This window comes from Bubalus bubalis, chromosome 8 (genome assembly GCF_019923935.1).
Source record: "Bubalus bubalis isolate 160015118507 breed Murrah chromosome 8, NDDB_SH_1, whole genome shotgun sequence".
NCBI classification, from domain to species: domain Eukaryota; kingdom Metazoa; phylum Chordata; class Mammalia; order Artiodactyla; family Bovidae; genus Bubalus; species Bubalus bubalis.
In genome coordinates this window covers 15,562,058-15,588,096 of record NC_059164.1, presented here as the reverse complement: position 1 = coordinate 15,588,096, position 26,039 = coordinate 15,562,058, and the positions used below count along the sequence as shown (strand labels likewise).

The 26,039-nt window shown below is 41.0% G+C and overlaps 1 protein-coding gene and 1 long non-coding RNA gene across 3 annotated transcripts in view; one reads left to right on the top strand and one right to left on the bottom strand.

Annotated features, from left to right (window-relative positions):
• The window catches only part of LOC112586445, a 105,452-nt gene extending 90,630 nt beyond the window's left edge, over positions 1–14,822 (top strand). The window contains exon 2 of the long non-coding RNA XR_003110845.2: positions 14,140–14,822. This is a non-coding gene — a long non-coding RNA (uncharacterized LOC112586445). The remainder of the gene's footprint in view (positions 1–14,139) is intronic.
• Positions 1–26,039, bottom strand: part of UMAD1 (UBAP1-MVB12-associated (UMA) domain containing 1) — a 295,711-nt gene that overhangs the window by 29,366 nt on the left and 240,306 nt on the right. Inside the window, exon 4 of one of the 2 annotated variants that reach the window (XM_025290894.3) lies at positions 11,309–13,182. The exons of the other annotated variant lie outside the window; for it this stretch is intronic. Coding sequence (XP_025146679.1) covers positions 12,925–13,182 — 258 coding nt within the window. The 3' untranslated portion in view covers positions 11,309–12,924. Of the gene's footprint in view, positions 1–11,308; positions 13,183–26,039 lie in introns of those variants that run through there. 2 annotated transcript variants of the gene reach the window in all.

The window sequence follows — 26,039 nt, the reverse complement described above, 5'->3', positions numbered from 1 at the left end:
AACAGCAAAGGGAATCGGCCATACATATACATGGATGCATTCTCCCCTCCCATTCAGGCTGCCACATAATACTGAGCAGAGCTCCCTGTGCTGTACAATAGGTCCTTATTGGTTATCCATTTTAAAGATAGCAGGACATCCCAAACTCCCTAACTATCTCTTCCTCTCATCTTCCCCAACTGGAACCATGAGTTTGTTCTCTATGTGTGTGAGTCTGTTTCTGTTTTGTAAATAAGTTCATTAGTATCATTTCTTTTTAGATTCTGAATATCAGGGATGTCATATGATATTGTTCCTCTGTCTAGCCTTCACTCACTATGATACTCTCTAGGTCCACCCATGTTGCTGCAAATGGCATTATCAGTGGGTGGCACGCTTACAGGCAGAAGAGAAGATGGAAAGAGAATAGCATCAATAGAGGACCGACAGGGCACTGGAAAGGAGGTGGGGGCTGAACAGGCAGTGAAGAGGGAGGTCGGCCTGGTTGGACCCCCACAGGAAATAAGGCTCAGTGGGAGAGTGGGGCCCAGGAAGAGAGAGGCAGTAAGAAACTGGTTACTGTTAGGTCCCTCACGAGAGATCAGGGGCCTCCCCAGTGGCTCAGACAGTAAAGAATCTGCCTGCAATGCCGAAGACACAGGAGACGTGGGTTTGATCCCTGAGCTGGGAAGATCCCCTGGAGGAGGGTGTGGCAACCCACTCCAGTATTCTTGCCTGGAGAACCCTCATGGACAGAGGAGCCTTGTGGGCTACAGTCCATAGGGTCGCAGAGTCACAACTGAGCGACTAAACACAGCACAAGAGAACACCGCTTCCTTTCTGCATGCGGGACACTCATTCCGTTCCACTACCCCCTCCCCTGCCTACTTCTCTCATATCTTCTTGTGTTTCACCTTACACACTCTAGGCAAGGGGGAAAAAAAAAAATAGCTCCCACCACATTGTCCTGGGTTCCTCTGAATAACTCCCACACACCCTCCCAGTCTTTCCAGGAGTTTCATTTAAATTGGCTTACTTACCCCGCATTTGCTGATGACCTAAGCTGTCACTGGCTCTTGAGGAGATACTGCGATTGCTGTCAGCTATGTCACATTCTGGAATGAAACGTGGTAGCCTTCCAGCCTCTTCTGTCTTTTGTTCTGTCAAGTGCTGGGTACATTTCTTGCACTTGGTACCTAACAAGTGTGACAAAGCAGGCCTGGGCTGAGGGATCTGGCATCAGATCCACAACAAAGGCAGCGAGCCCAGTGGTCTCCGACCTGTAGGGTGGAGAGATTGCCCTGGGGAATGAGGCTCTTATCACAATCTACGTGAAAAAAGAACTTGTGCCTCCAGTGTATCTCCATGAACACTCGAAAACCCAAATGGAAATAACCTACACCCAGGAGACTAGTACTTTGCTTAATCAGGGTTTTATTCCTACAGTCACTCTCCAATAGGTGTACATTGCTAAGCATAGAAACTTAAAGTCACCTAAAATGACTAGGGTGGTAAACCTCAGATGAGCAGAGAGTTTTGGGAGATAGTCTTTCCATTAGAGGGAAAAAAGAAACTGTTGACCCTTGATACTCATTTAACACAATGTTTTAGTCAAGAATAGGAAGGTAATAAAGATTAAGGACTTTGTTTCAGATTGAATTTGGGAGACTATTTTTGCCCAAAAGCTTGTCTAATGGAAGATTTTATTACTTGTTGATGTTAAAGTATTTGCAAGTTGTTATTTAGACAATAGAAACATAGAATTGTGTTAACCAACATAACAGGGATTTTTGCCTTTTGCTTTTTATAAACTAAATCTAAGTTTTAAGAGATTGGCTACTATTATTTTCTCCATCTGTTGAAAATGATGTATGTCTTCATCTTTGCATCTAGGGAGAAGGGAGTATCCATAAAAATGAGGAACTTTAGAGATTGTAATAATTAATGTGGTGACCAAACTGGTTAGAAATGTAATTGATTAATAATGTATAGTCATTATAATCCATTATAGAAATTAAGGTGAATTTACACAGTAAACTGGCTACCAAGTGAATGGACCAGTTAAAGAATATTTTAGAATCTGCTTTGATTACATGAAAAATCAACATGATGGTCTTTCCTCAGATAATTATTTGTTTCTCCTCAAAAGTAAAATGAGCTTGTCCTTCCAGAATGTGGAAGGGTTAATATTTCCAAAGTCTTCAGTGAGGTTAGGTTACATAAAAACAAAATGCCACAACCCATTAAAAAAGCAGGCATTCAATTTTTATGGTGTATGTTTAAATCTACACAGATATATGATTTAAGAAGAGCCATGTAATTTAATTAGCAGTAATCAATGTTGATTTAATAGAATACAGAAGAAAGTTCCAGCTTTGTGTACATTAAGAGAAACTGAAATATAAAACCCAAGTTATGACAGATGGGTTCACAGTCACTTAAACTCCCCAATTTTAATCTAAAGACTTAATCAACACTGTCTGAAAAAGGTGATAATAAACACAAAAAATTCTTTTGGTATTTATTACATTTTGTATCCAATACTAAGAAGTATTAGTACTCCTGATACAGCTAACCAAACCAAAGGTAGATTTCTACTTTCAAAAAATTTAAGAGCTAAATTATGTAGGATACAAGATAAGTTTAGGGCCATTAATAAATTTAGCATATTCTAGTACAAACATCTAGAAGGATGCTTAAAGGCTTCTAAAAAGACACTCAAAGGCAAATTCTACTGTAGATGAAAAATAACATCATACATTTCCTTGGATCAATGGTGATTCCATCATGTGTCCATTCAACCAACTTGTACTGAGCACGCAACTATGTCAGCAGCATGTTAACCATGGTAGCACATACATGTTAGGGTCCACTCACAGAGCTGTGCAGCAGACAAGTGAAGAAACAATTACAATATTGTGGGTCAGGGGCCTTGAAAGAAGCGCACACAGGAGTGTATACTGTGTATACGACCCACGGCAGGACTGTGTCAGGAAATCCAGTCCTGCTTAGGAAGAATAAGGAAAGGCTCCCAGAGGAGGTGCTACCTGAGTGAAACCTTGTAACAACATTTATCACACATTGGGTCACTTGAGATCATGGAATGAATACTTTCTGCAGGGTGCAAAATACTTTAAAAAATGTCTTCTGGTCCTCCATTTCAGTGTGCTTTTCAAGGACAGGTTCTTTTTTTAACCCATTTTGTGAGCCCTCTTGTGCTTCTTTCTGGTGTTTTCTGAAGCTCACCACTAGTGACTAATGAAAAAGGTACGCATGCATTGTTGCTGCATAAGTGTAATGTGATGTGGTTTGGCACTTAACAGATACTCTTGTGAATGTTCACAAAAAGCCTCCTCTGTGACAAAGTGCTTTCAGTGAGTCTCACCAGTGGTTTTACATCTGCAGAGCATTGAGGGTTGGGCTGACTTTTGAGAGGATTGAAATTGCTTCATCTTGTGATCCTAAATTTCATATCCTCTATATTCCATAAAGCATCCCCTAAGAGATGTTTTTGACTGGAAAACAAACAACAACAAAACAAGAAGAAGGAAGGTCAGGGTGGTACAAGCAAAAAAGAAGGAAATGCAAGGATGGTGAGAGAAGGTAGGGCATGCTTGGGGACAGGGCATCGCTTACCAGGGCAAGAACGCAGAGGCCCTGAGTGAGAATAGCATTAGGTGAGGCTGGAAAGGCAGGGTTGGTTTCGGGAACCTGGAATTAATCAACAGTGATAAATCGCCACTAGGGAATTGAGGTAAGGCCTTTGGCAGGTTGGAGGTGGCTCTTGTATGAATCAGCTCTCTGGAAGTTCTAAACAGGGAATGGAATCAGATTAATCACAGGGTCAGTGAAAGACTAGAAAGAAGTGGAGGCACAAACTATTCTCTCAAGAAGCTGGACACTAAAGAGAAGGAAAAGGAGTTTATAGCTGGAGGTGGAGGGGAGAGATCTGAACACATTTATATGAGGAGGGAAGAGCTGGCTGAGTAGGAAATGTGAGACAGACACTGACGAGTCCCAAAAGAACGTGCACTACTGCTTCTAGAAAACTGTTTTCCCCTAAAACCTGGTCGTTTAAAATATCCAAGTGCGCTCAAAGGAAAATATATGAAAAAGGAAACCATTCTGAAGAACAGGTCAGGCAGGATTAATAAACTCTGTGACATGAACACACACAAACATAACCAAAAACACACAAGGGAGAGTAGGCTGCCAGACAAAACCTCCAATGCGAATCCACAGCACCAAAATACCCTGTGTTGTCTAGAATCAGGCCTCACTCATCAAGAGGATGTACACAGTTATTATGGGCAGAGGAAAACACAACCAGGAAAACACGGAGAGTACCCGAAACAGACAAAAGGCACAATTTGTAGACGCTTGGTAAACTAAGCATTACTTTCAGCTGTGTAAACACAGCATGATAATTTGGGGAACTTACTGGGGCCTGAAAAGTGACAAAAGTTTTGAAATTCTATTCCTTTGCTTTTGGGAAGTCTCCCGTACTGATAATGTGGTGATTTATTATACTGGTTGACTCAACCATTCAACAAATGCTGATCGAGGATGTATTTATGTGCTAAGCATAGACTGATGGAACATCAACGAGAGCATAGGTTCTCAAGGAAAATGGGGGTAGTGGCTGTGCTTGGAAAAAGCATATTCAACTGACCTGCTGTTTTTGGAATAGAAAATACACAATAAAACCTGTTAAAAATTTTCGTGGCTGGTGAAATACTTAGAAGGCAGTATGGAAAACACTGTAGGGCACATTGGTCTTAAAAGATGGAGAAGCCCTGGCCTTAGGATACAAGCATTTCTCTTTAGAAAAGACTCAGTAAGATGAAATCTGAAGATTCATTCCTACTCCATTAAATTCAGTGTCTAAATACAAGCTCTGAAGCAGGCAAACCAAGGGGAAAGTATATGTTTAATTATGGAAATACAGATATAAATGCTCTTGAATATTAGCTCTTCATAGTTCTTACCAGTTTAGTTCCCGTCTCTTAATCATCCATTTCTGCCACTGCCCAAATCTTTAGGGTTCAGTTCAATTTAGTTGCTCAGTCGTGTCCGACTTTTTGGAACCCCTTGTGTTGCAGCACGCCAGGCCTCCCTGTCCATCACTAACTCCCGGAGTTCACTCAAACTCACGTCTATCGAGTCGGTGATGCCATCCAGCCATCTCATCCTCTGTCGTCCCCTTCTCTTCCTGCCCCCAACCCCTCCCAGCATCAAAGTCTTTTCCGGTGAGTCAACTCTTCGCACGAGATGGCCAAAGTACTGGAGTTTCAGCTTCAGCATCATTCCTTCCAATTAACACCCAGGACTGATCTCCTTTAGAATGGACTGGTTGAATCTCCTTGCAGTCCAAGGGACTCTCAAGAGTCTTCTCCAATACCACAGTTCAAAAGCATCAATTCTTCGGTGCTCAGCTTTCTTCACAGTCAGTCCAACTCTCACATCCATACATGACCACTGGAAAAATCATAGCCTTGACTAGATGGACCTTTGTTGGCAAAGTAATGTCTCTGCTTTTCAATATGCTATCTAGGTTGGTCATAACTTTCCTTCCAAGGAGAAAGCGTCTTTTAATTTCATGGCTGCAGTCACCATCTGCAGTGATTTTGGAGCCCAGAAAAATAAAGTCTGATACTGTTTCCACTGTTTCCCCATCTATTTCCCATGAAGTGATGGGACCAGATGCCATGATCTTAGTTTTCTGAATGTTGAGCTTTAAGCCAACTTTTTCACTCTCCTCTTTCACTTTCATCAAGAGGCTCTTTAGTTCGTCTTCACTTTCTGCCATAAGGGTGGTGTCATCTGCATGTCTGAGGTTATTGATATTTCTCCCAGCAATCTTGATTCCAGCTTGTGCTTCCTCCAGCCCAGCGTTTCTCATGATATACTCTGCATATAAGTTCAATAAGCAGGGTGACAATATGCAGCCTTGACGTACTCCTTTTCCTATTTGGAACCGGTCTGTTGTTCCATGTCCATCCAGTTCTAACTGTTGCTTCCTGACCTGCGTACAGGTTTCTCAAGAGACAGGTCAGGTGGTTTGGTATGCCCGTTTCTTTCAGAATTTTCCACAGTTTATTGTGATGCACACAGTCAAAGGCTTTGGTATAGTCCATAAAGCAGAAATAGAAGTTTTTCTGGAACTCTCTTGCTTTTTCGATGAGCCAACAGATGTTGGCAATTTGATCTCTGGTTCCTCTGCCTTTTCTAAAACCAGCTTGCACATCTGGAAGTTCACGGTTCACGTATTGCTGAAGCCTGGCTTGGAGAATTTTGAGCATTACTTTACTAGTGTGTGAGATGAGTGCAATCTTTAGGGTTAGGACCTCAAATACCTAAGACAGAAACTTCTAGATTTGCCTCAGAAGCAGGAGCAAGGGGAAGAGGAGAGCTTAGTTTTACAGCTTTAAGTGTGTTAAGTGATGGGTACAGCTCATGCTGTGTGAAATTAAACCTAGATGGTCTGTCCCAGATTCAAAAACACATTGATGAGTACAAATTCTCATGAAGATCCAGAACAAGGATGGCAGGGGATATAGGAAGAAAATAAATATTTAGGTTCTGTGTTTGCCTGTTGGCATTTCTGCATCCATTTCTGTTGGTTTTTTTTTTGCTCCAGAGAAGACCTATTCAAAAGACTAAGGCAGCAATGCCACACGCAGCCTGTGCGTGTGCGGCCTAACCTGTAGGTGTAAGAACGGCTTTGTTTTGCCCTTGTTCTTGAACAAAAGCTTCTTCTTTGTTAGTTTCCCAACTCTTCCTTGCCATAATGCAGAAGTACATTAATTTTGAAACAAACAAACAAAAAATCATGTGCCTTTTGGAAAGCAAAATGAACACACACACTTACAAATATACATGTGCATAGTGCAGCTGACATTACTCCGCTACTTCTTCCATGTGTCTGAGAGTTATAGCCAACACCTGTGGCCACACAAGGGCAGGCTTGGCAGCTGCAGAACCCAGATGTCAGACACTGGATTGTAGGTCCCTGGCAGCAGTCCTAAGTGGGAGGCCGTCTCCTTAACTGACCTCTGAAATGGTCTATTGTCTGTCTCTCTCTCTGGCCTGGGTGGTAACTAACAAGCTGTCTGTGGGCCTGGGTCAGAGTTAATGTACTGATGTGTTGTTCTGGATGCAATTATCCTTGGCCTTACCTTTGATTATAAGGAATTTATTTCCTTTGTGGGGGTGAAAATTGGGACTGAGCAAATTCTTGACAAGGAACTATATTCAGCTTTCTTCCAAGGACAAATAAGACGCTTTTTTGCTTTGATTGATATTTTTCCTTGCAGAAACTGGATGAGATTAACCTTGTTTTAGCACACAGTGTTTTGATTAAGCAGAAGTAAAAATAAGAGTTTCTTGGGCACCTCCTCCCTCTGATAAAAGACTGAGTTTCCTTATACTGTTTCTTAAAATTACTTCCCAAAGGTTGAAAATGAACCATTTCTTTCTTTAGAAACTTAAGGAGCTATAGCTTGTCTTTGCTGTGACTAAAACAAACAGACAAAAAATGGTATCTACTATAGAGAAGAGATCATGAATTCTCTTGGTTCTATAAAGAGGAAAATGGTTACACTATAACCTTGCCTCCACATCACTTGCGGAAGAAGGTCATTATGTGTAAGATGCAATCGTCATGGGAATGAGGTGGGGAAAAGCCAAGTATCTTAGAGGGCTCCACTCACAAGGCAACACTTATAGCCTTCAGGGAATGTCTAGGGTGAACACGGAGTCATGGCAAGTGAAGGAGAAACACATCTGATATTTATAGAAAGATGAAGTCTGGGGAAATTATAGAATATATTATACCCAATGTCAAATAGTATTCATCAGCACCATGAAAAATGTTCCAACTTATCTTTATTAACTTTTATAAAAATGTAAACATGTCTCTTGGTCACCATTGATTTGTATTTGGGGGGAAAAGGGATTGAATACTCATGAGTTCCAACTTAAAAAACAAAGTGATGGAGAAATAAATAGGAGAGAAGAGACATTTCTCTCATAAGCAAGGACTCCAAATAAGTTATGTGGTTACTCAGCCCACAAGGAGGTGAAGCTTACTTCCCTGTCCCGTGAGTGTGGGCTGTGCTTTGTGATTTAACTCCAAAGAGTAGAGCATGAAAAGAATAGGGAGAGAGTTACTTTACAGTGGAGAAAACTGGCGAACACACCTGGGCCAGATGATCACGGTTAGCATCAGGCTGTCATGTGGAGAGTATGCATCCTTGATATGACACGATCTCATCAAAGGGCACTTCACCTTTGCAGTCTTCCTCCCATAACCACAGTTTCACCATTTGAAAATATTAGATTAAATCCCAATTGAGGCACATTCTACAAAACACCTGACCAGTACTCCCCAAAACTGTCATGGCCACTGTAAGCAAGAAATGTCTGAGAAGCTGCCACAGCCTAAAGGAGGCTAAGGAGACATGATAATTAATGTAATGGGTTACACTGGATAGAATGCTGGAAGGGCAAAAAAACATTAGAAGAAATCAAGTCTGAGTAGAGTGTGGACTTTAGTTAATAGTAATATCTCAATAATTTAGTTATAGCAAATGTATCATACTAATGTAAGATGTTCAAAATAGTGAAAGCTGGGTAAGAGGGATATAAGAATTCTGCATTATTTATGTAGCTTTTTAATGAATCTGTAAATAAAACATTTCTTTAAAAATGATTAACACATGACTACATTGACTAGCATGGCTAGTAGCAGAGTTCCAATGCATCAAGCATTACATCATTTTCTCTTTTTCACCCCACCTATATGGGGTGCCACTGAACTATATGGCATAAAGAGTCATCTTCCTGACACATAAGGATTTTCTGTGTTTCAGACCAATGTGTAAATGGCGTCAAACCTATTCTGAGAATTTTAGGTTTTCCAGTAATATTTAGGTCGTGCCCTTAGTAACATGATACAAATACTCAAAAGACAATATCCACAATCCCATATTTCTCAGCAGCTCTACAGGTGTAACATCATTCAGCCGTATATCCAATGCGCTGCATGCAAATATTAATGACATTATTAAGACAACATATTCACCTCTGAAGGTATCATATTGTTAGACTATGCTGTTCATTTGTCAGTTGTTATCATGCGAGGTAAGAGGGTAGGCTCCTTATGCCAGTTTTAGAACATGAATGAGACTATTTCTTTGCTACTCCATTCTGTACTTTAGAATGAAAATAAATCAGGTCTCTAGGAGTTTTAGAAGGCATTTCTTTCATCCTGTTTTCTTTCTGTTCTTTTCTCCTGACTTTGCAAGACTGAAATTGCATCAGCCAAATAGTTACTATTATAAGATGTTATTAGGGAGTGTTTTTTGTTTTTGTTTTTTTGGATGGTTAGCATTTTTTTAGCAATGTAGTATTTTTAATTATTATTTTTAATTTTCATTTTATATTGGAGAACAGTTGATTAACAATGTTGTGTTAGTTTCAGGTATATAGCAAAGTGATTCAGTACACATGTATCTATTCATTTTCAATTTCTTTTCCCATTTAGATTACAGAATATTGAGTAGATTCCCCTGTGCTATACAGTAGGTCCTTATTATCTGTTTTATACATAGTGGTGTGTGCCTGTGGATCCCAGTTTCCCATTGACCCCTCTCCCCTTCCCTCCTGGAACTGTAAATTTGTTGTCTACATCTGTAACTCTATTTCTGTTTTGTAGGTAAGTTGATGTGTACCATTTTTCTTTAGATTCTACTGTAAGTGATATCACATATTTGTCTTTCTCTGTCTTCACTTAATATGGTAATCTCTAGGTCTATCCATGTACTACAAATGGCATTATTTCATTCTTTTTGAAACAGCTGAGTGAGATTCCATTACACACCACACACACACAGACTCACACACATACAACCCCCTTATCAGTTCCTCTGTTGATGGACATTTAGCTTGCTTCCACCTTTTGGCTGTTGTAAATGGTGCTGCTATGTTTTTGAATTAGTTTTCCATTTATACTGTTCTCAATGTATCATTTTACTTTGATAAAGAGAAAAAAAGTATATCCATAAATGTTTACTTAAAAAACTATTTGTGTTTCTAGAAATGTTAACAAAAAAATGCTCTCTTGTTAACATTTAATGGTACAGTTTTAAAAGTTCAATTACAATTTAATTAACCACATTAATAAATTGGTCAGAATCACCTCTCTAAAGAATGCGTAAAGAAGCTGAAAAAGAAATATGCAACTTCCTGAATATATTTTAAGGTTAAAAATTCAGTAAAATTTCTTGTACATTCTGTATCAACAGTATTTTATAATGATTACTTATATTGAGGAAAGGGGCCATGATGCTTGATAAAGTGAGGAATAAAAAAAATGTTCCCTGTGGAAGTCGTAACTAAGGAATTACAGAAGAGTCAACCAACCTATTTTAGCAATGTTTTCCTTAGTAAGGTATTTAATAGAAAAAAATAATGGTGTGGGAAGGCGCTACAATAAATGTAGGCAGCTATTTTTATATTACACTTTAAGCAGGTCAGTTAGTATGTATTTTGCATTTTATCAGACTGCTGAGTGTGTGTGGTTAGTAATAAGAATTATAAGAGCTTTGTTTCCAGAACTCCTATGTTGTGTTCAAGCTTTCTGTTGTTAGGCATTTAACATACCCCATCTAAAACCCTAACCAACCCTGTAAAGTGCATACCATTATTATTTATAATAGGAGAAGGAACTAAGGACTCTAGAAATTAGGGGACTAACTCCAAATCTCACAGCTTGTTTAAGTGTAAATCATTACAACCTCTGGCTGCCTCAAATATACCAGAGCATACAAACTTTGTTACAATTCATATCAAAACTATTAACACTATTCAAGTAAATATTTATCACTAATGAGGTGACTTAAATCACTTCACCTTTCTAGGCTTCAAGTTTCTCTTGGGTAAAATGAAGTTGGATAGTTGATTTCTAATGTTTTTTCAGTTTTAGAAGAGTAATAGTTGATTTATATAGAGAGTAAGAAAATTAAAACGGCCATGTTTACAATGTTTTGTTAAAAACAGGACAGTAACACTGGCCTTCACTGAATTTTGTGATGATGGAGATCTACCTTGAGCTGTTCATGTGATTTCTCCCAAATCTCTGTAGTCTTAAGGATCTAGGACTAGTCATTTTACCTGTATATCAGAGGAAATTTCATTTTCCTCTGCACTACAAAAACTGTGTACTTAAATCTTGGCCTCTCAAAGAATCAGTAATTTGCACTCAGAAAACCATTATTTCTGGATCTGAAAATAGTAAAAAAAAAAAAAAAGTATCAGTTTTTTTTAATTCATGTTTATTTATCTTTTATAGACAAATTAAAATACTTATAATAATTAAACATGGTAGACATACACATAAATGAAATGTATAAGTACTTCAGACAAAATTTAACACATATTAGACAAACTGATGACTTGCTTACATTTGGTGTTAAGGTATATTTACATGAATATTGAAAAAAATGTTTTCACAAAAACTGCTATAAAATGTTCACATTTGTCTTAGTAATAAATTAGATTTCCTAGACTGATGTTTTATGAAAACTATGTAAAGATCTGATTTAATCATTCACCTCATATGGTATCGTTATTTGTAAATAAAGCATGTTTTTGTCAGTATAAATGTACATTTAACTCTTAAATCATGTAACAGTTTATCAAGACCATGCCACATTTATTAAACAAACATGCATGCCATATTAAAACTTAATTCATGTATTATTATGCACAGTGTTTAGTTTTGCTATGGCACTCTATTTTCATGAAAAATATAAGATTTGGCACAGAATCAATAAATTGTATTGCCACTAATCAGAACAAATGTAATTTAAATTTTCCATGGCATAGAAAATACTCTGTCGCATCTCTTCCCTTTATAGTTTATGGACCAATGGCAGTTTTCTATGTCAGTCAGAAGAAACAATGGATATTCACAAACTAAAAGCCCGATCTAGGTGCTCTACCTGCACTCTAGCTGGAAATGCATCAGCTGTTGTTTTTCTGGCAATAGAACATTTCAATCTGTGTTGTGGGCAACAGATGTCTAAATAAGGGCTTTATCAGCAATAATACGTATCATCACAAGCTCCTTTTCTCTGGGAGACAGAGAGGTTGGAAAGGAATGCGGGTCTCTTCATAAATCAGAAATACAGGAGGTATGGAGGGAAAATGCCAACTGAGCCAGAAGCAGGGGATGTTCTTGTAAAGCTGGTGAGAGAGCAAACCATGAAGTAGCAAAAAATAAAGACAGGAACCTGGGTCTCCATCGAGGTGAAGACTGCCATGGGCTTAAGGAGAATCTGTCATTCAAAAGAAACAGTATCCAGAGCATTCTTCATACAGCATTCTTGTCTCAGCAAACTACTATTGCTTTCTAGGAAAAGTTGTAAATTTCCACAACTTAATCAATGTCTAAATTAAGACTGAAGACATTAAGCTAACTAGCAACTTTTTTTTTTTTGTCTGAATTCATTCATAAACACAGTGGAAGGAGAAAGAGGATAACATTAAGTTTTCCTCCAAACCAGAGAAGTCACACTCTAAGTAGAGATTTCAGAGTTGTGCCAAAAAAAAAAAAGCCTCAGTTCTTTTTCACAGTTTTTCTAAGATACATGTGAGGTGCTATATTTTGAGAGACTGGTTGACAACATCTTTCAAAAAACCTGGATAAATTAATCTTTCTTTGTATTTATTACTAGGGGAAAAGGAAGTAGATCTTAGGTTTAATTTTTATACAAATATGCTTTATTCTAAAAAAATAGAGCAATGAATATATTATTATCTGCTTCATGATCCTTGCTTTCTGAGGACCTTTAAGGGCCTTTACAAAAAACGTCAGACAAGTTAAATAAAATTGGCAAACTTTTGTTTCAAAGCTTGTTAAGGTGCACACAGACATAACGATTATGAACCATAGAGTACTGAGTTTTCAAGAGTGAAATCATACCAAAACCTTGATAAGTTTTCGCTGACATCATAGGAGAGTAAGTGGTCGGGAAGGTCACTGATGGTGCCCTGCACGGCCAGCACGTGTGGGGCCAAGGTGAAGGGTACGTCGCTCAGGAGCTCGGCCATTAGTGAGCTGTTCTCCAGGGTCTGGCCTGCCTTAGTTTCCGTCTCAGGCCCTGCTACAGTCACACTGGATGAGTTTTCTTTGCCAGTCTAAAAATACATATATATGTAAGTCATTTCGATCTTACAGACTTTGGCATTAATATATCAAAACGTGGCATTAACATATCAAGGTGACTGAGAAATGCAGAGTATATAAATAGTCCCAGGTTGTCATTGTTTACTTGCTCAGTCCTGTCTACCTCTTTGCGACCCTATGGACTACAGCCTGTCAGGCTCCTCTGTCCATGGGATTCTCCAGGCAAGAATACTGCAGTGGGTTGCCATTTCCTTCTCGCTAGGATCTTCCCAACCCAGGGATTGAAGCCCCGTCTCCTATAGCTCTCCTACACTGGCAGGCAGGTTCTTTACCGCTGAGCCACCAGGGAAGCCCATTCTCAGATTAGAATGCCGCTATTTACTTACTTGAGAAACACATCCATCTATATATCTCCTAGGTGTTAAAATGAATCCGAAGCCCAGCCTTACTCAGATGAACCACCCACAAGCCCCTCAGATACAGACACGCACTCTTGCCGTTTCCCTAGCCCAGATCATGTCCACAAAGTCTCTCTTGCTGCTTTTCCAAGTCTGACGTCAGCTTTCAGGCTCCACAGAATCCCCAGCTTCTTTCTGAAATCTTCTATCAACACAGCCAAAGTGACCTTGCCTGCTTCAGCACGGTTACAGGGCAGCTTGCCCGGGATAGTATTTGGTGTTTCCTTTACGTGTCTTTGCTAGTTGTATTTTATTGTGCTTATGTCTTAACCCCAAAGAGAATCTAGGGTCCTTGGGGGCACACAATCCATTGTACCCATCTCTGTATTCTCTGCCTTTCATACGTTCCTGCTTTACCCTCATGTGTACTTGGGAACTGACTTCTAACATGCACCGAACTAGTGACTGATAAGCTGCCTATGATGGAACTAAAATGCTATGTTATTATGAGAATAATAAGAAGAATTGATATATTTTGTTTGATTTATTTAAAATGGGTGTCTCTTACAGAAGTTTACCAAAAGACCTGCAGCACGAGTTCACAGTAGCACTGGGCGCAAGCCCTGAGCTTGTGCAGTGAGCTGGCGCCCGTTCACCAGTAGCAGCATGGACAATGAACAGAAGTAGATTACAGCGATGAGAGTGAAGAGCCTCCCGCTGCAAGCAGCTGACCCTAACCAAACCAGGTCAGGCAGAAGTTTACTCCCCATTTCGCAAGGTCTCATGCAGAATCAAACTCCTGAGCCTTTACAAGGCCCACGGTGATCTGGCCACAGGCATCTCCCTGACACTAGCCTGGCTGGTCTGTCCTTGTTCGGACTCCTCTAGTCCCTCTATTCGTGCCATGGCTCTTGCACAGTCAGCCCATTTCTGCCTCAGGCTGGACCCTGCAGACTCTTCTCCCGGATACACATGGGGCTCCTTCCCTCCAATCCTTCCCAGTGTGGGCCCAAACGTCACCTTCTCAATGAGCCTTTCCTGGCTGTCCCATGAGCCCTCACCTCTTCCCCTCCAGCATTCTCCACCCGCCTCTCCTGCTTCTGCCCTCTCTTGGCACCCGGTGATATGTTCTGTACTTTATTCTGATTATCATCCCTCAGAAGCTTAAGCAGTTTTTTTCTTTAATGTTCACCACTGTATCCCAAATGCCAGAGTCAGTGTCTACTGCTCGGTAAATATCTGGTGAATAAAAGAGAGTGGACAAGACTTTTGCCTGAGGAGGCCTTATAATGGCTATAAATGCTGATAAATTCCTCTTTCTTAAGTCTAGAAACAAATGATTTTCTGTGTAAGAAATAACAATTTTATAAAACTTTTTATGGAAGTGCAAACTACAGAAAGGAGTACATCTTAAGTGTATAGCTGGTACATTTTAACCAGCGAAATACTAGAACCCAGATAAATAGAAATGGCCCTCGTGGCGTTCTCTTTCTTTCACAGTCAACTGCCTACTCCCTCAGTCACCATCCGACTTCTTACTGTATAGACTGTTCACCTATTTTTTATGTTTTAAATGAAGGTAACCATACAGTATAAACTCTATGTTTGTGGCTTTTTTTATCCAGTGTTGTATTATAAGATTCATTTATATTGTTGTATGGGCTTCCCTGGTGGCTCAGAGGTTAAAGTGTCTGCCTCCAATGAGGGAGACTGGGGTTCGATCCCTGGGTCAGGAAGATCCCCTGGAGAAGGAAATGGCAACCCACTCCAGTATTCTTGCCTGGAGAATCCCATGGATGGAGAAGCCTGGTAGGCTACAGTCCACGGGGTCGCAAAGAGTCAGACACGACTTCACTATACACTATATGTGGGATTATAATATTTTTTTAAGAATGTATTCGGCAGAAGAGATACTCTGGCATCTTAAAAGAACTGTTTTGTTGCCATGTTGATAGCAGGCAGTGAGGGGTATAGGGGTCGGGGAAGGAAGCAGGAAGACCAGCTGGGAAAGAGGATGATAGTGATGTAGATGAGGGCTGTGATAGAAAGCGGTTTGGAGAGACCTAAAGGCTACAGTCAGGAGGATGTGCTGATGGAACAGATGGTGGACTGGGAGAGAAAAGTGGAGTCAAGGGTGAAGCCAAAGTGGACAGACATTTAAGTGGTATGGTTAGAAGGCAGGGGGGCGTGATTCAAGCCTGGAGCTAGTGTGATCTGGTGGAGAAAGTCAGCTTGGTATGTATTTAGAAGACAGTAGCAGGAGAGAAAGTGAAGACCAATACAAGAATAGGCTACTTTCTAAATATTATGCTGCAAATGGGAAAAGAGACATGGCCAGTAGCTGGAAAGGATAGGGTCAAGACAACTTTCTCTTGATTTTTCTTTCTGTTCTGGAAGTTGGGAGCAATAATGGTAGTTTATATGCTGAAGAGAAGAGGCCCCTAAGAAAAGGAAACTCCGTGGAGACTCTGTAGAGAAGGAACTGCTCTCTTCACTGGCATCCCCCCAGCATCCAGAACAGAGGCTCTCAAGAAGTACTTGGGCAGTGAATGAATGAATGAAGGTACCAAACACATCCCTATCAGGGTTGTTTTACAGCTTCATGTGAAAATAAATCACCAGAGTACTTTCGTAGGATGGCAACTAGAACAAACGTAACGTCACCCAGTGATGAATCTTATTAGACAGGTCCATGTATGCACTGACCGAGCAGAGTCTGCCTCCTGAAACCTAACTGGGACTTAAGTATTACGTGTCCTTGCATCGGCCAAGAGTACAGGCATTGGTGAGCAACAATGCCAGGATTCTAGCCTCTTTAAAGGGCATCACTATACACTGGTTTCCTCAATAGTATGCAAACACCAGGGCTGTGGTTACCATGGAGCAGCATGGCAGAGTGTTTAAGAACACAGATTCTAGAGTCAGACTATTTGGGTTGGGTACAAATCCTCCTTAAAAATATACAAATGGCCTGGGACAAGTTATTTAACTTTCTGTGTCTTTTTCCTTAGCTATTAGGAAACCAATATTAGTGCCTATTTCATACAGTCGTTATGAAAATTGTATGAATAATCGTAAGTAAGTAGAATAATCCTGAGCACATGCTAAAGTCAATGATAAATAAAAACTTTACAAATGTCAGACCCCTTTTGGCTTTAGGTAAAGACCAGGATTCATCCAGTCCTTTTGTTTTTGACATTCACGGATGGTTCAAACAATCTTGCCTTCCCCTCTCCTCTTAGAGCTTGTCTTCTCTCTTAATCTCACAGGCAAATGTTCCCTAGGTCTGCTGATCACATCCCATACTTGAGCTTTCCTCTCTTCCTCCCTTGAGTACCGAACGTGTTCTACAGTTTCATTAGCCAAATCATCTCCTTTCTTAAACAAAAGCATTCCTAAAATCTCACCTTCCCACTAAAAAAGGAGGCATGTTACCCAGAGCACTTTCTGCTTTCTAAACATACGAGCTTCTAAGGTTTACCTCTGGCAGCGATATTTATTCCTTTGTTCATGCTGCTATTAATCCTCTTCCCTTTCCTTTACAAATCATTCTTGCTGTCAGAGCATAATTCCTTGAGGACAGAGCATATCTAGTATAATAAAGGAACTGAGACATGTGGCTTCTTGTTCGAATTCTTCTGATAAAACTGCCATCTGACCTGAAGGAAGGAGGCTGCTTCATCCACCTGGGCCTCAGTTCTCTGTTCTGTCAAATGAACGGTGAGGGGCAAAAAACGATGGCGGTGGTGACGGTGATAGCAACTAGCACGTATTAAACACTTAAGAATATTAACTCTCTCAGTCTTACAACAGCTCTGTAGGGCGTGTCCTGTTACCACCCATATCACCCTGAAGCGGGCGCCGTCTCATCTGATCTTGGAGGCTAAGCAGGGGCGGGCCTGGTTAATACTTGGATGTGAGATGAGTTTCAAATTCAGTTATGTTGAAAAAACCCTATATTCTAAGCACACTTCAGCCATGCTTTGGTAGACTGAGTAACTGAATGAACAAAGCCTCAAAAATTTAGGGGAAAACATGATAGTTACTTGGCTTAGTAGCATCTCGGCTTAATTTAGAAGGAAAAAAAAAAAAAAGAGACTCTAATATCTCTTACCTTTGGGAAGAAAGGATTGAGAAAATCATTGAGGGGACAGATCTTAGATTGAAGAAGGATGGAAAAGAAAGCATGATTTAAGAAAAATTTATCCCTGGAAACAAATCTCCCGGTAGCCTGGATAAACCATGGGAAAACAGCATGGTCAGTGAAACAAGACAGTCTGTGTGTTGATGACGGGTGAAGAGGAGGGACAGAAAGGTACGTGGGCATGTACTACAGTATTCTTTCTCCCTCGGTATATGTTTGAAGGCTTTGCATAATAAAAAGTTTCCAAAATTTAAATTAAAAAAATACCATGCACACAGTATTCCATTAAATGCCCCCTAGAAGGATCTGAGTATCAGTGGTCTGTATGTCTTGACTCCAGCATCTCGCTCTTAACAGTTGGCTAGAACGCACAGTACAGTCTCCAAGGAGGCTGCCTGCCCTCTTGGCAGCAGGGCAAGTGCCACGATGCAGCTGCTGCTGGCATGCTGAGAGTTGGAAGGGGAGAAACTAGACAGCGGAATAAGAGTAAGTCACAAAGGGAATGGGAGTCAAAATTCAAGGACCCCACACCTACTAGCCCTGATCACCAAGTCCCGGACTTGGCAGCCAATGGCAGCAGCCGTGGGGGCTGAGGGCCGAAACAGGTGCACGAGTCCCCCTGCAAAAAGCAGCCTTCTCTCTCCCACACAGAGTCTTTCAGTTTTTTTCCATTTGCATAATAAAATGGGTCTTTAAAGGGAAGAATGAGTATGTCAACCACAATAGAGTGGGAAGAAAAGAATCAATTAACCTTGCGGTTTATAGCCAAATTTTTAAAAAATTACTTCAAATATTATGCTCATAAAGCATAGTCATTTTTGTGACTAATCTTGCTCACAGAATTACTGATATGATGATACTCTTGAATATAAGGTCCTTCCTATAATGTAGCTTTCATACTGCTTTTTCAAATTAAGTTTGCCCTTACAAGGGTAAGTGAGAGTATACCATGTCAGAATCATTTTTTAATCTCAGGGAGAAAATAAATTTCCTTATCTACATCATTTACAAATAACCAGGTGTTTTCATGTCTGTATAAAAATTACTTCTTGTTCATCAGTTAACCTGTTAAAAATGAGCTAGCCAAGTGTATCTTGGGTTCTTTGCATTCTCTTATCTTTGTCTCGAATGATTCAGAGTGGTTTATAGGCTCTATTCCTCCCTTTCTTGCAGACGGGCTGTAAAAATTCATGAGGCTCAATCTGTAAAATCTTCTCAGAGCTTAAGGAAAAACACACTCTGAGAATACGAGGCACGTAACACTTTTTAGTCAAGGCTCAGAAAAATGAAGTCACCTCTCCAGAGCATCAGAAGGTTAGTGGTGTCCTTCTGAACTTCATTCTTGGGTGTGTGGAAGCAAGAAAACGCAGGTTTAAGAGCAGACTACTACTACATTTTTCCTGGCACAAAGGCCCCACTAATCATCAGGAAATCTATTAAGGGTTGCCGACTTTGCAAACCCACTGACAATTTGGAGACTTCATCTGCTTAGCCATACCCGACTTAGGTATAAATAAGTTTATTAATATGAACAGCACCTGTATTTGGCATCTTTTAAAACCTCCTGCCTTTTTCAGTAACCTGGTGCCTCAGAAAAGTACAGATAAAATAGTATCCTATAAAAGCAAAATACTGAAGCATTAAAATTTAGAAAGCAGCCTTAACCCCAACAGTAATAGAACCTATTAAAAGAACATGAAACCAGGTATAAAACATTCATCTAACACATTCAATTTACATACAAAGAAGGTAGCTATATCAAGTGTATTTCTAGGAAAAGAGAGGAAAAAGAGGTAATATCAAGCTCTGGCTGTCTATGCCTTTAAATTTTATGTTTATAAATAAAAGACACATTCCTTTGAACAATAGCCTGAACAGGGAACACGGTACTCCTGTCACTTTATCTCCCCAGATAACTGTCCATTCTATTTTGGCTTCAGCTGGTATCCGCTTGCATCACATCAGTGTCTTGATTGGGGGGTGGCGGGGGGCAAATCTGAGTCAGAAGTATCAGGTGATGCAAGCAGGGCACACTGCACGCAGGACCCAAACTTTCTTCTAAGAAGCTACTTGCCAGTAACTGTCTGGCTAGCTGATCAAAGCCAGAGGATTGGGCTCTTCTACCTACCTGAGTCCTAAGCAGTGGTCTCCTTTCAACTGGGAGAAATTATACTGCAAATGTAGAGACTACTTCCTATTTTTCTGCAAATCCCCACTACCCAGAACAGTTGTACCTGCACGTAACGAGCACCCGTTAAATACTGTGAATGGAGCGGAATCTGGCCCCATGTTTCTGATTCCCTCGACTTAATTTTTAAATTAAGGGGTTGGTCCAAAGAAACAAACAAAAGCCCAGAATACTTCATTGCTGATGCAAATAAATGAGGTAGAAGAGAGCTAAAGGCAAGGAAAGTGGCTGTGTTCCACGTGACTTGGGCTCCCAGATCAAGGATACTAAGCATTTTAGTAGCAAACTAAGACGCTGGGTTAGAAAGCAGGTATTTTCTTTGCTCGCTCTTCTCTCTGATCTAGGACACCATTTCAGTTTACATTGTGGTTTGATACTCTTGTTTCCATATTTGCTCCCTTTTTCTTGCTTTTTTCCCCTCAGTGTTTCAACCTGCCTGTGCTTCCTGCTTCTCCCATCTTTCTTTAAAAAAGAAAAAAGTTCTCTTGACTTCCTCTTTTCAGAACTCCAGCTGAACGTATACAAGTAAGTGAAGAAGGGGAAGCAAGCTGGCTGGCGCTTGCCTCTGTAATCTGTTCCATGTATTCTTGGAAAAGTGGCTTGACTAGAGCCGGAAAATCTTTAGTACCAGCCAACTGGAGTGGGGGAGAAGTGGAAACAGGGAAGAGGAGCACTTTAGGAAATGAACCAGCAAGAAACAGCGTGTGCAGTAGGGGATCCTGTTTTATACTGGTTTTGAAAATATAAAGGGCTTTTTCAGTGATTCTTTTAAAAAAGACATTTAAACAGTTTATTAAAAAAACAAATTGTGATCGTTAATCTTAAGCTGCCAGAGATCTCCTATTTTCCCAGGACGTTTTCCCCACGCCTTGACAGCGTGGATTTCACCCTTTCTCTTCTCTGGCCCAACATCATCACCTTCCTCCCTGCTGTGAGCAGGTGGCTAGCCTCCTTCTTATCATAGAGAAAACAGGAACCATCCCCTGAGGATCTCCCCTACCTGCTACGTTCACAAGCCTCACCCGCCCTCGTACCCACCTGTGCCCCCCTCCTGCCATAGTGGGCGAGCTGCCCTCCTCCCGCCCAAAGCAGACCCTTTCCTGGTGCTGCACAGCCATTCTGTCCCCACTCTTCCTCCATCAGAAGGTGGCCTCGAATTGCTCATCTTTCATACAGTCAGTTCTGCATTTACAGAAAATTCTCCCCGCGCCTCTAGGGCCCCTGGCGCCTCGCCCACTGACCTCCCCCGCTCCCCTCTCCACCGCCACTATCGCTCTACTTTGTCTCCCAGCCCGGCTGACACCGGTGCTGACACTCGCTATCTGCCTCACTCCTCACCCGCTGCCGTCTGCCTCGCTCTCTGCCCTCTACTGCCACTGATTTCTCCAAGGTCACTCATATCATCATTCTTTCACTACGTTCAGAAGATGACTTGACGTGCTAAAACTTCCAGAACCTCTTTGTTGCACTTAAGGCTGGTGACTCTGAGTTTTTATTTCTTGGCTTCTGTAACACTCGTTAGGTTTGCCTTCTGTCTGTTTTTTTTGCCTGTTTCTGAAGTGGTATTTTCCAGGGCCTCATTTCTGTTCCTTTGTTCTTAGCCTCAACATACTTCCCTGGAGGAACTTATCCATACGTAAGGTGCCTACCGCCCTACTCCTCCACCCAAAGTGAATATGCAGACGCGTGCACGTGTACACACACACCCCGATCTCAAACCCAGATTTCTATCAAGACTTCCTAACCCATATGTGCAAACCCTATTATATACATCAATCTTTCGGACACTCAATAGGGAACTTAACTCCGTGTGTTCTAAACCTGGCTTTCAGCTTCCTCCCAAGTCTACCCCAAACCTAATGCTCTCGGGATATGTTCTTTATTGGTGATGGGTGCCAACACGGTTGCCTGACTCAGAAACCTGAGTTATCTTTGACTTCTCTCTCCTTCTCACTCCCTCCATCCAGTAAATGACTGAATCCTACTGACTTTGATGTCTTTGATGCCTCCCTGAGTCCATCCATGGCTCTTCAGGTCCACTGTCATTCTCTCAGTGCAGACCACCAAGGTCTCCTGGTGTGAATGTCACCAGGGTTTCCTGAGCTGGTGTTACTCCCTCTATACTATTACACATTCTCCCCATCCCTGGTGATGGCTGAGACACATGCTCGTCCTCGCTTACAATGCCTCCACGTCTTCGGAAAAAAGCACAAAGGCCTTATCATAGCACATTCGGCATAAGCTGGCCTCGATCATCCCTCGCTTTCTGTTATTACCATCCTCTAAACTCTTTACTCCATCTTTACTCCACTGTTATTATCTGAACAGGCTGGGCTCTTTTTAGCTCTGAGTCTTGTCTTCTTCTTTTCAATGATTTTTGCCTACATCTTGCTCTCTTTTTCCACTCCCTTCACCTTGCCTATTTCAGCTTGCCCTGCATGCTGCACATCAGGACTCTTTCAGGAAGACTGCCCCACCTAACTCCTCAAACCTCAGCCACGCCCCTGTCCATGCATTCCCTTAACAGTCTGTGCATACCCTTGAAAAACTGTGGAAAGCTCAAAGCCAGGGACAATAGATTCCTCTCCATTTCCTTGAATGAGAGCAGTGGCTGGCTCAAGAGAGGTGATTATGTTTGTTTCTGTGCAGTGGCTCAGTTGTGTCTGACTTTTTGCAGACTCATGGACTGTAGCCCGCCAGGCTCCTCTGTCCACGGGATTCTCCAGGCAAGGATACTGGAGTGGGTTGCCATTTCCTTCTCCAGGAGATCTTCCCAACCCAGGGATCAAACCCACATGTCCTGCATTGGCAGGCGGATTCTTTACCACTGGGCTACCAAGAAGTCCAAATGAGTGACTAAATAATTTAAATTTCTTCATATTATGTTGATTGTGGATTTTTGCATTTGTTTGTTTGTTTCCTAATAAGACTTGACCCACTCTTTTCCATATCATCACTGACATGTATCACATATCAAGGAGAACTTTAAATTCACTTGAGACCCCAGCTACATCTATTTCCTGAAGAAAGAGATGGGTTGTTCTTGACTTGCCAAGTAAACAAGTTCACAGATACGTCTCCCAAAGGATGTTCAATGAGGCACTGCCGCAAACTTTAGAGAGGAAACCGTTTGGGAAATATTTTTACCAGAGACCTAACTACCTACCTTTCTTTCACTGAAAGAGCAACAGAAGCTAACCTCAGCTACTCCAAACTCCCCTTAATCAACCATCTTAGTCTGTTCAGGCTGCTTAGACGAGGTAGCTTATAAACAACAGAAGTTTACTTCACATGGTTCTGGAGGCTGAGAAGTCCAAGATCAAGGTGCTGGCAGAATCAGTGTGTGGGAAGGCCTGCTTTCTGGCTCACAGACTGCCCTCTTTTCACCGTAACATCACATGGCAGAAGGGGCAGGGAGCTCCCTGGGATCTCTTTTGTAAGGGCCCTAATCTCGTCCATGAAGTCTTTACCCTCATGACCTAATCACCTCCAAAGGCCCTACACCTCCACATACTCTCACACTGGAGATCAGTTTCAACATGAGAATCTGGGCGGTGCGGGCACACAGTCAGTCCGTAGCATCAGCCTGCCTTGCCTGGGAGTCAGGATTTGTCCACAGCTATGCGGTCCAGTCTGACGGGGCTGCAGGGAAACCTGTGCTTGGGGGTAGGGGTACGGGGTACAGGACCAGCAACAGGGTGGCAGGACTAGGGAATCACTGGAGGAGGAGGAGAGCCTCAGAGATAAGAGCTGAGGAAGTGGGTAGGAGAGGGGATGGATAAGTATAAATGCCACTTATTTAATTTCTGTTCACCTCTGTTCAAGAGAAAAGCCCCTTTCTTCTTTGACTTCCATAAAGAGGGATTTTTCTTTAAGCACCCTGGCCTTCTGCCCACCCCCTACTCCTCCCAAAGGAGGGAGAATGAGTTACCTCGTTGGTGAAAGATGGCCAAGGGTCCATGTTTCTAGATGGGGGCAACTGAACTGCCCAAGATCCTGAGGCCTGGGGAGTCTTTCTCCTTCTGACTCTACTTGGAATAGAGGAGACAAGGAACCAGGGTAGGAGTGTGTGCTGTCCTGACTTAACCCATGTCCATACCAGTGGGGAAAGTTTATTGGAACAAGGAAGTCCATTTTAGCTGCTACTCTGAGCCACCTCCAACTGAGGCTCTATCGGTCTAAAGGGTGAGCACCATTTTTGTTCCTCTGTTTGTGGGCTCTTCGGTCTTAACTTCTCCATTGGCTCAAGATGCAGGTGAGGAAAAGGGATGCCCTTTATTAGGAGATTAGAACCCCACCAATTTCTACTTTCCAAAGCAATTCCATTTACAATTAAAAAAAAAAACAAACAGAGAAGCATCGTAAACACACCAAAAAATCAAAACAAATATAGCAAAATCATGCAGACACCACATGATCGGGAAATCTAAAACCTAACAAAGTCATGGTTTTTAAAATGTATGTGTCCTATAGTGCTCTCTGAAACAACTTATTGGTTTGGTTTTATCAGTTTCACAATTCAGTTAAATCTAGATCTGAAAAGTTCTGATCAGAATCAGGGAAAATGGCACCTACTATTTGTTTTGTGCTTTACAAGGCTTTTGAAGTTGTCTCACATACGTTGCTGCATTTGAACCTCACAACCCACTAAATCTGATAGGGAAGCTGTTGTTCTTATTCTCATCTTCTGAGGCTCAAAGGGTAGTGATTATCTAAGGTCACACACTACCTTCCGGCAAAGACTTGTACCCGGGGTCTCCTGACTTAGAACCCCATGCTCCCTCTCCAACATAAAGGCCATCATCAAGAGAAACAATTTTATAGAAATCATTCCAAGCATCTTTTCTGACCACAATGCAGTAAGATTAGATCTCAATTACAAGAGAAAAACTATTAAAAATTCCAACATATGGAGGCTGAACAACATGCTGCTGAATAACCAACAAATCACAGAAGAAATAAAAAAAGAAATCAAAATTTGCATAGAAACGAATGAAAATGAAAACACAACAACCCAAAACCTGTGGGACACGGTAAAAGCAGTCCTAAGGGGAAAGTTCATAGCAATACAGGCACACCTCAAGAAACAAGAAAAAAGTCAAATAAATAACCTAACTCTACACCTAAAGCAACTAGAAAAGGAAGAAATGAAGAACCCCAGGGTTAGTAGAAGGAAAGAAATCTTAAAACTTAGAGCAGAAATAAATGCAAAAGAAACAAAAGAGATCATAGCAAAAATCAACAAAACCAAAAGCTGGTTTTTTGAAAGGATAAATAAAATTGACAAACCATTAGCCAGACTCATCAAGAAACAAAGGGAGAAAAATCAAATCAATAAAATTAGAAATGAAAATGGAGAGATCACAACAGACAACACAGAAATACAAAGGATCATAAGAGAGTACTATCAACAATTATATGCCAATAAAATGGACAATGTGGAAGAAATGGACAAATTCTTAGAAAAGTACAACTTTCCAAAACTCGACCAGGAAGAAATAGAAAATCTTAACAGACCCATCACAAGCACGAAAATTGAAACTGTAATCAAAAATCTTCCAGCAAACAAAAGCCCAGGTCCAGACGGCTATACAGCTGAATTCTACCAAAAATTTAAAGAGCTAACACTTATCCTGCTCAAACTCTTCCAGAAAATTGCAGAGGATGGTAAACTTCCAAACTCATCCTATGAGGCCACCATCACCCTAATACCAAAACCTGACAGATACCACAAAAAAAGAAAACTACAGGCCAGTATCACTGATGAACATAGATGCAAAAATCCTTAACAAAATTCTAGCAATCAGAATCCAACAACACATTAAAAAGATCATACACCAGGACCAAGTGGGCTTTATCCCAGGGATGCAAGGATTCTTCAATATCTGCAAATCAATCAATGTAATACACCACATTAACAAATTGAAAAATAAAAACCATATGATTATCTCAATAGATGCAGAGAAAGCCTTTGACAAAATTCAACATCGATTTATGATAAAAACTCTCCAGAAAGCAGGAATAGAAGGAACATACCTCAACATAATAAAAGCTATGTATGACAAACCCACAGCAAACATTATCCTCAATGGTGAAAAATTGAAAGCATTTCCTCTAAAGTCAGGAACAAGACAAGGG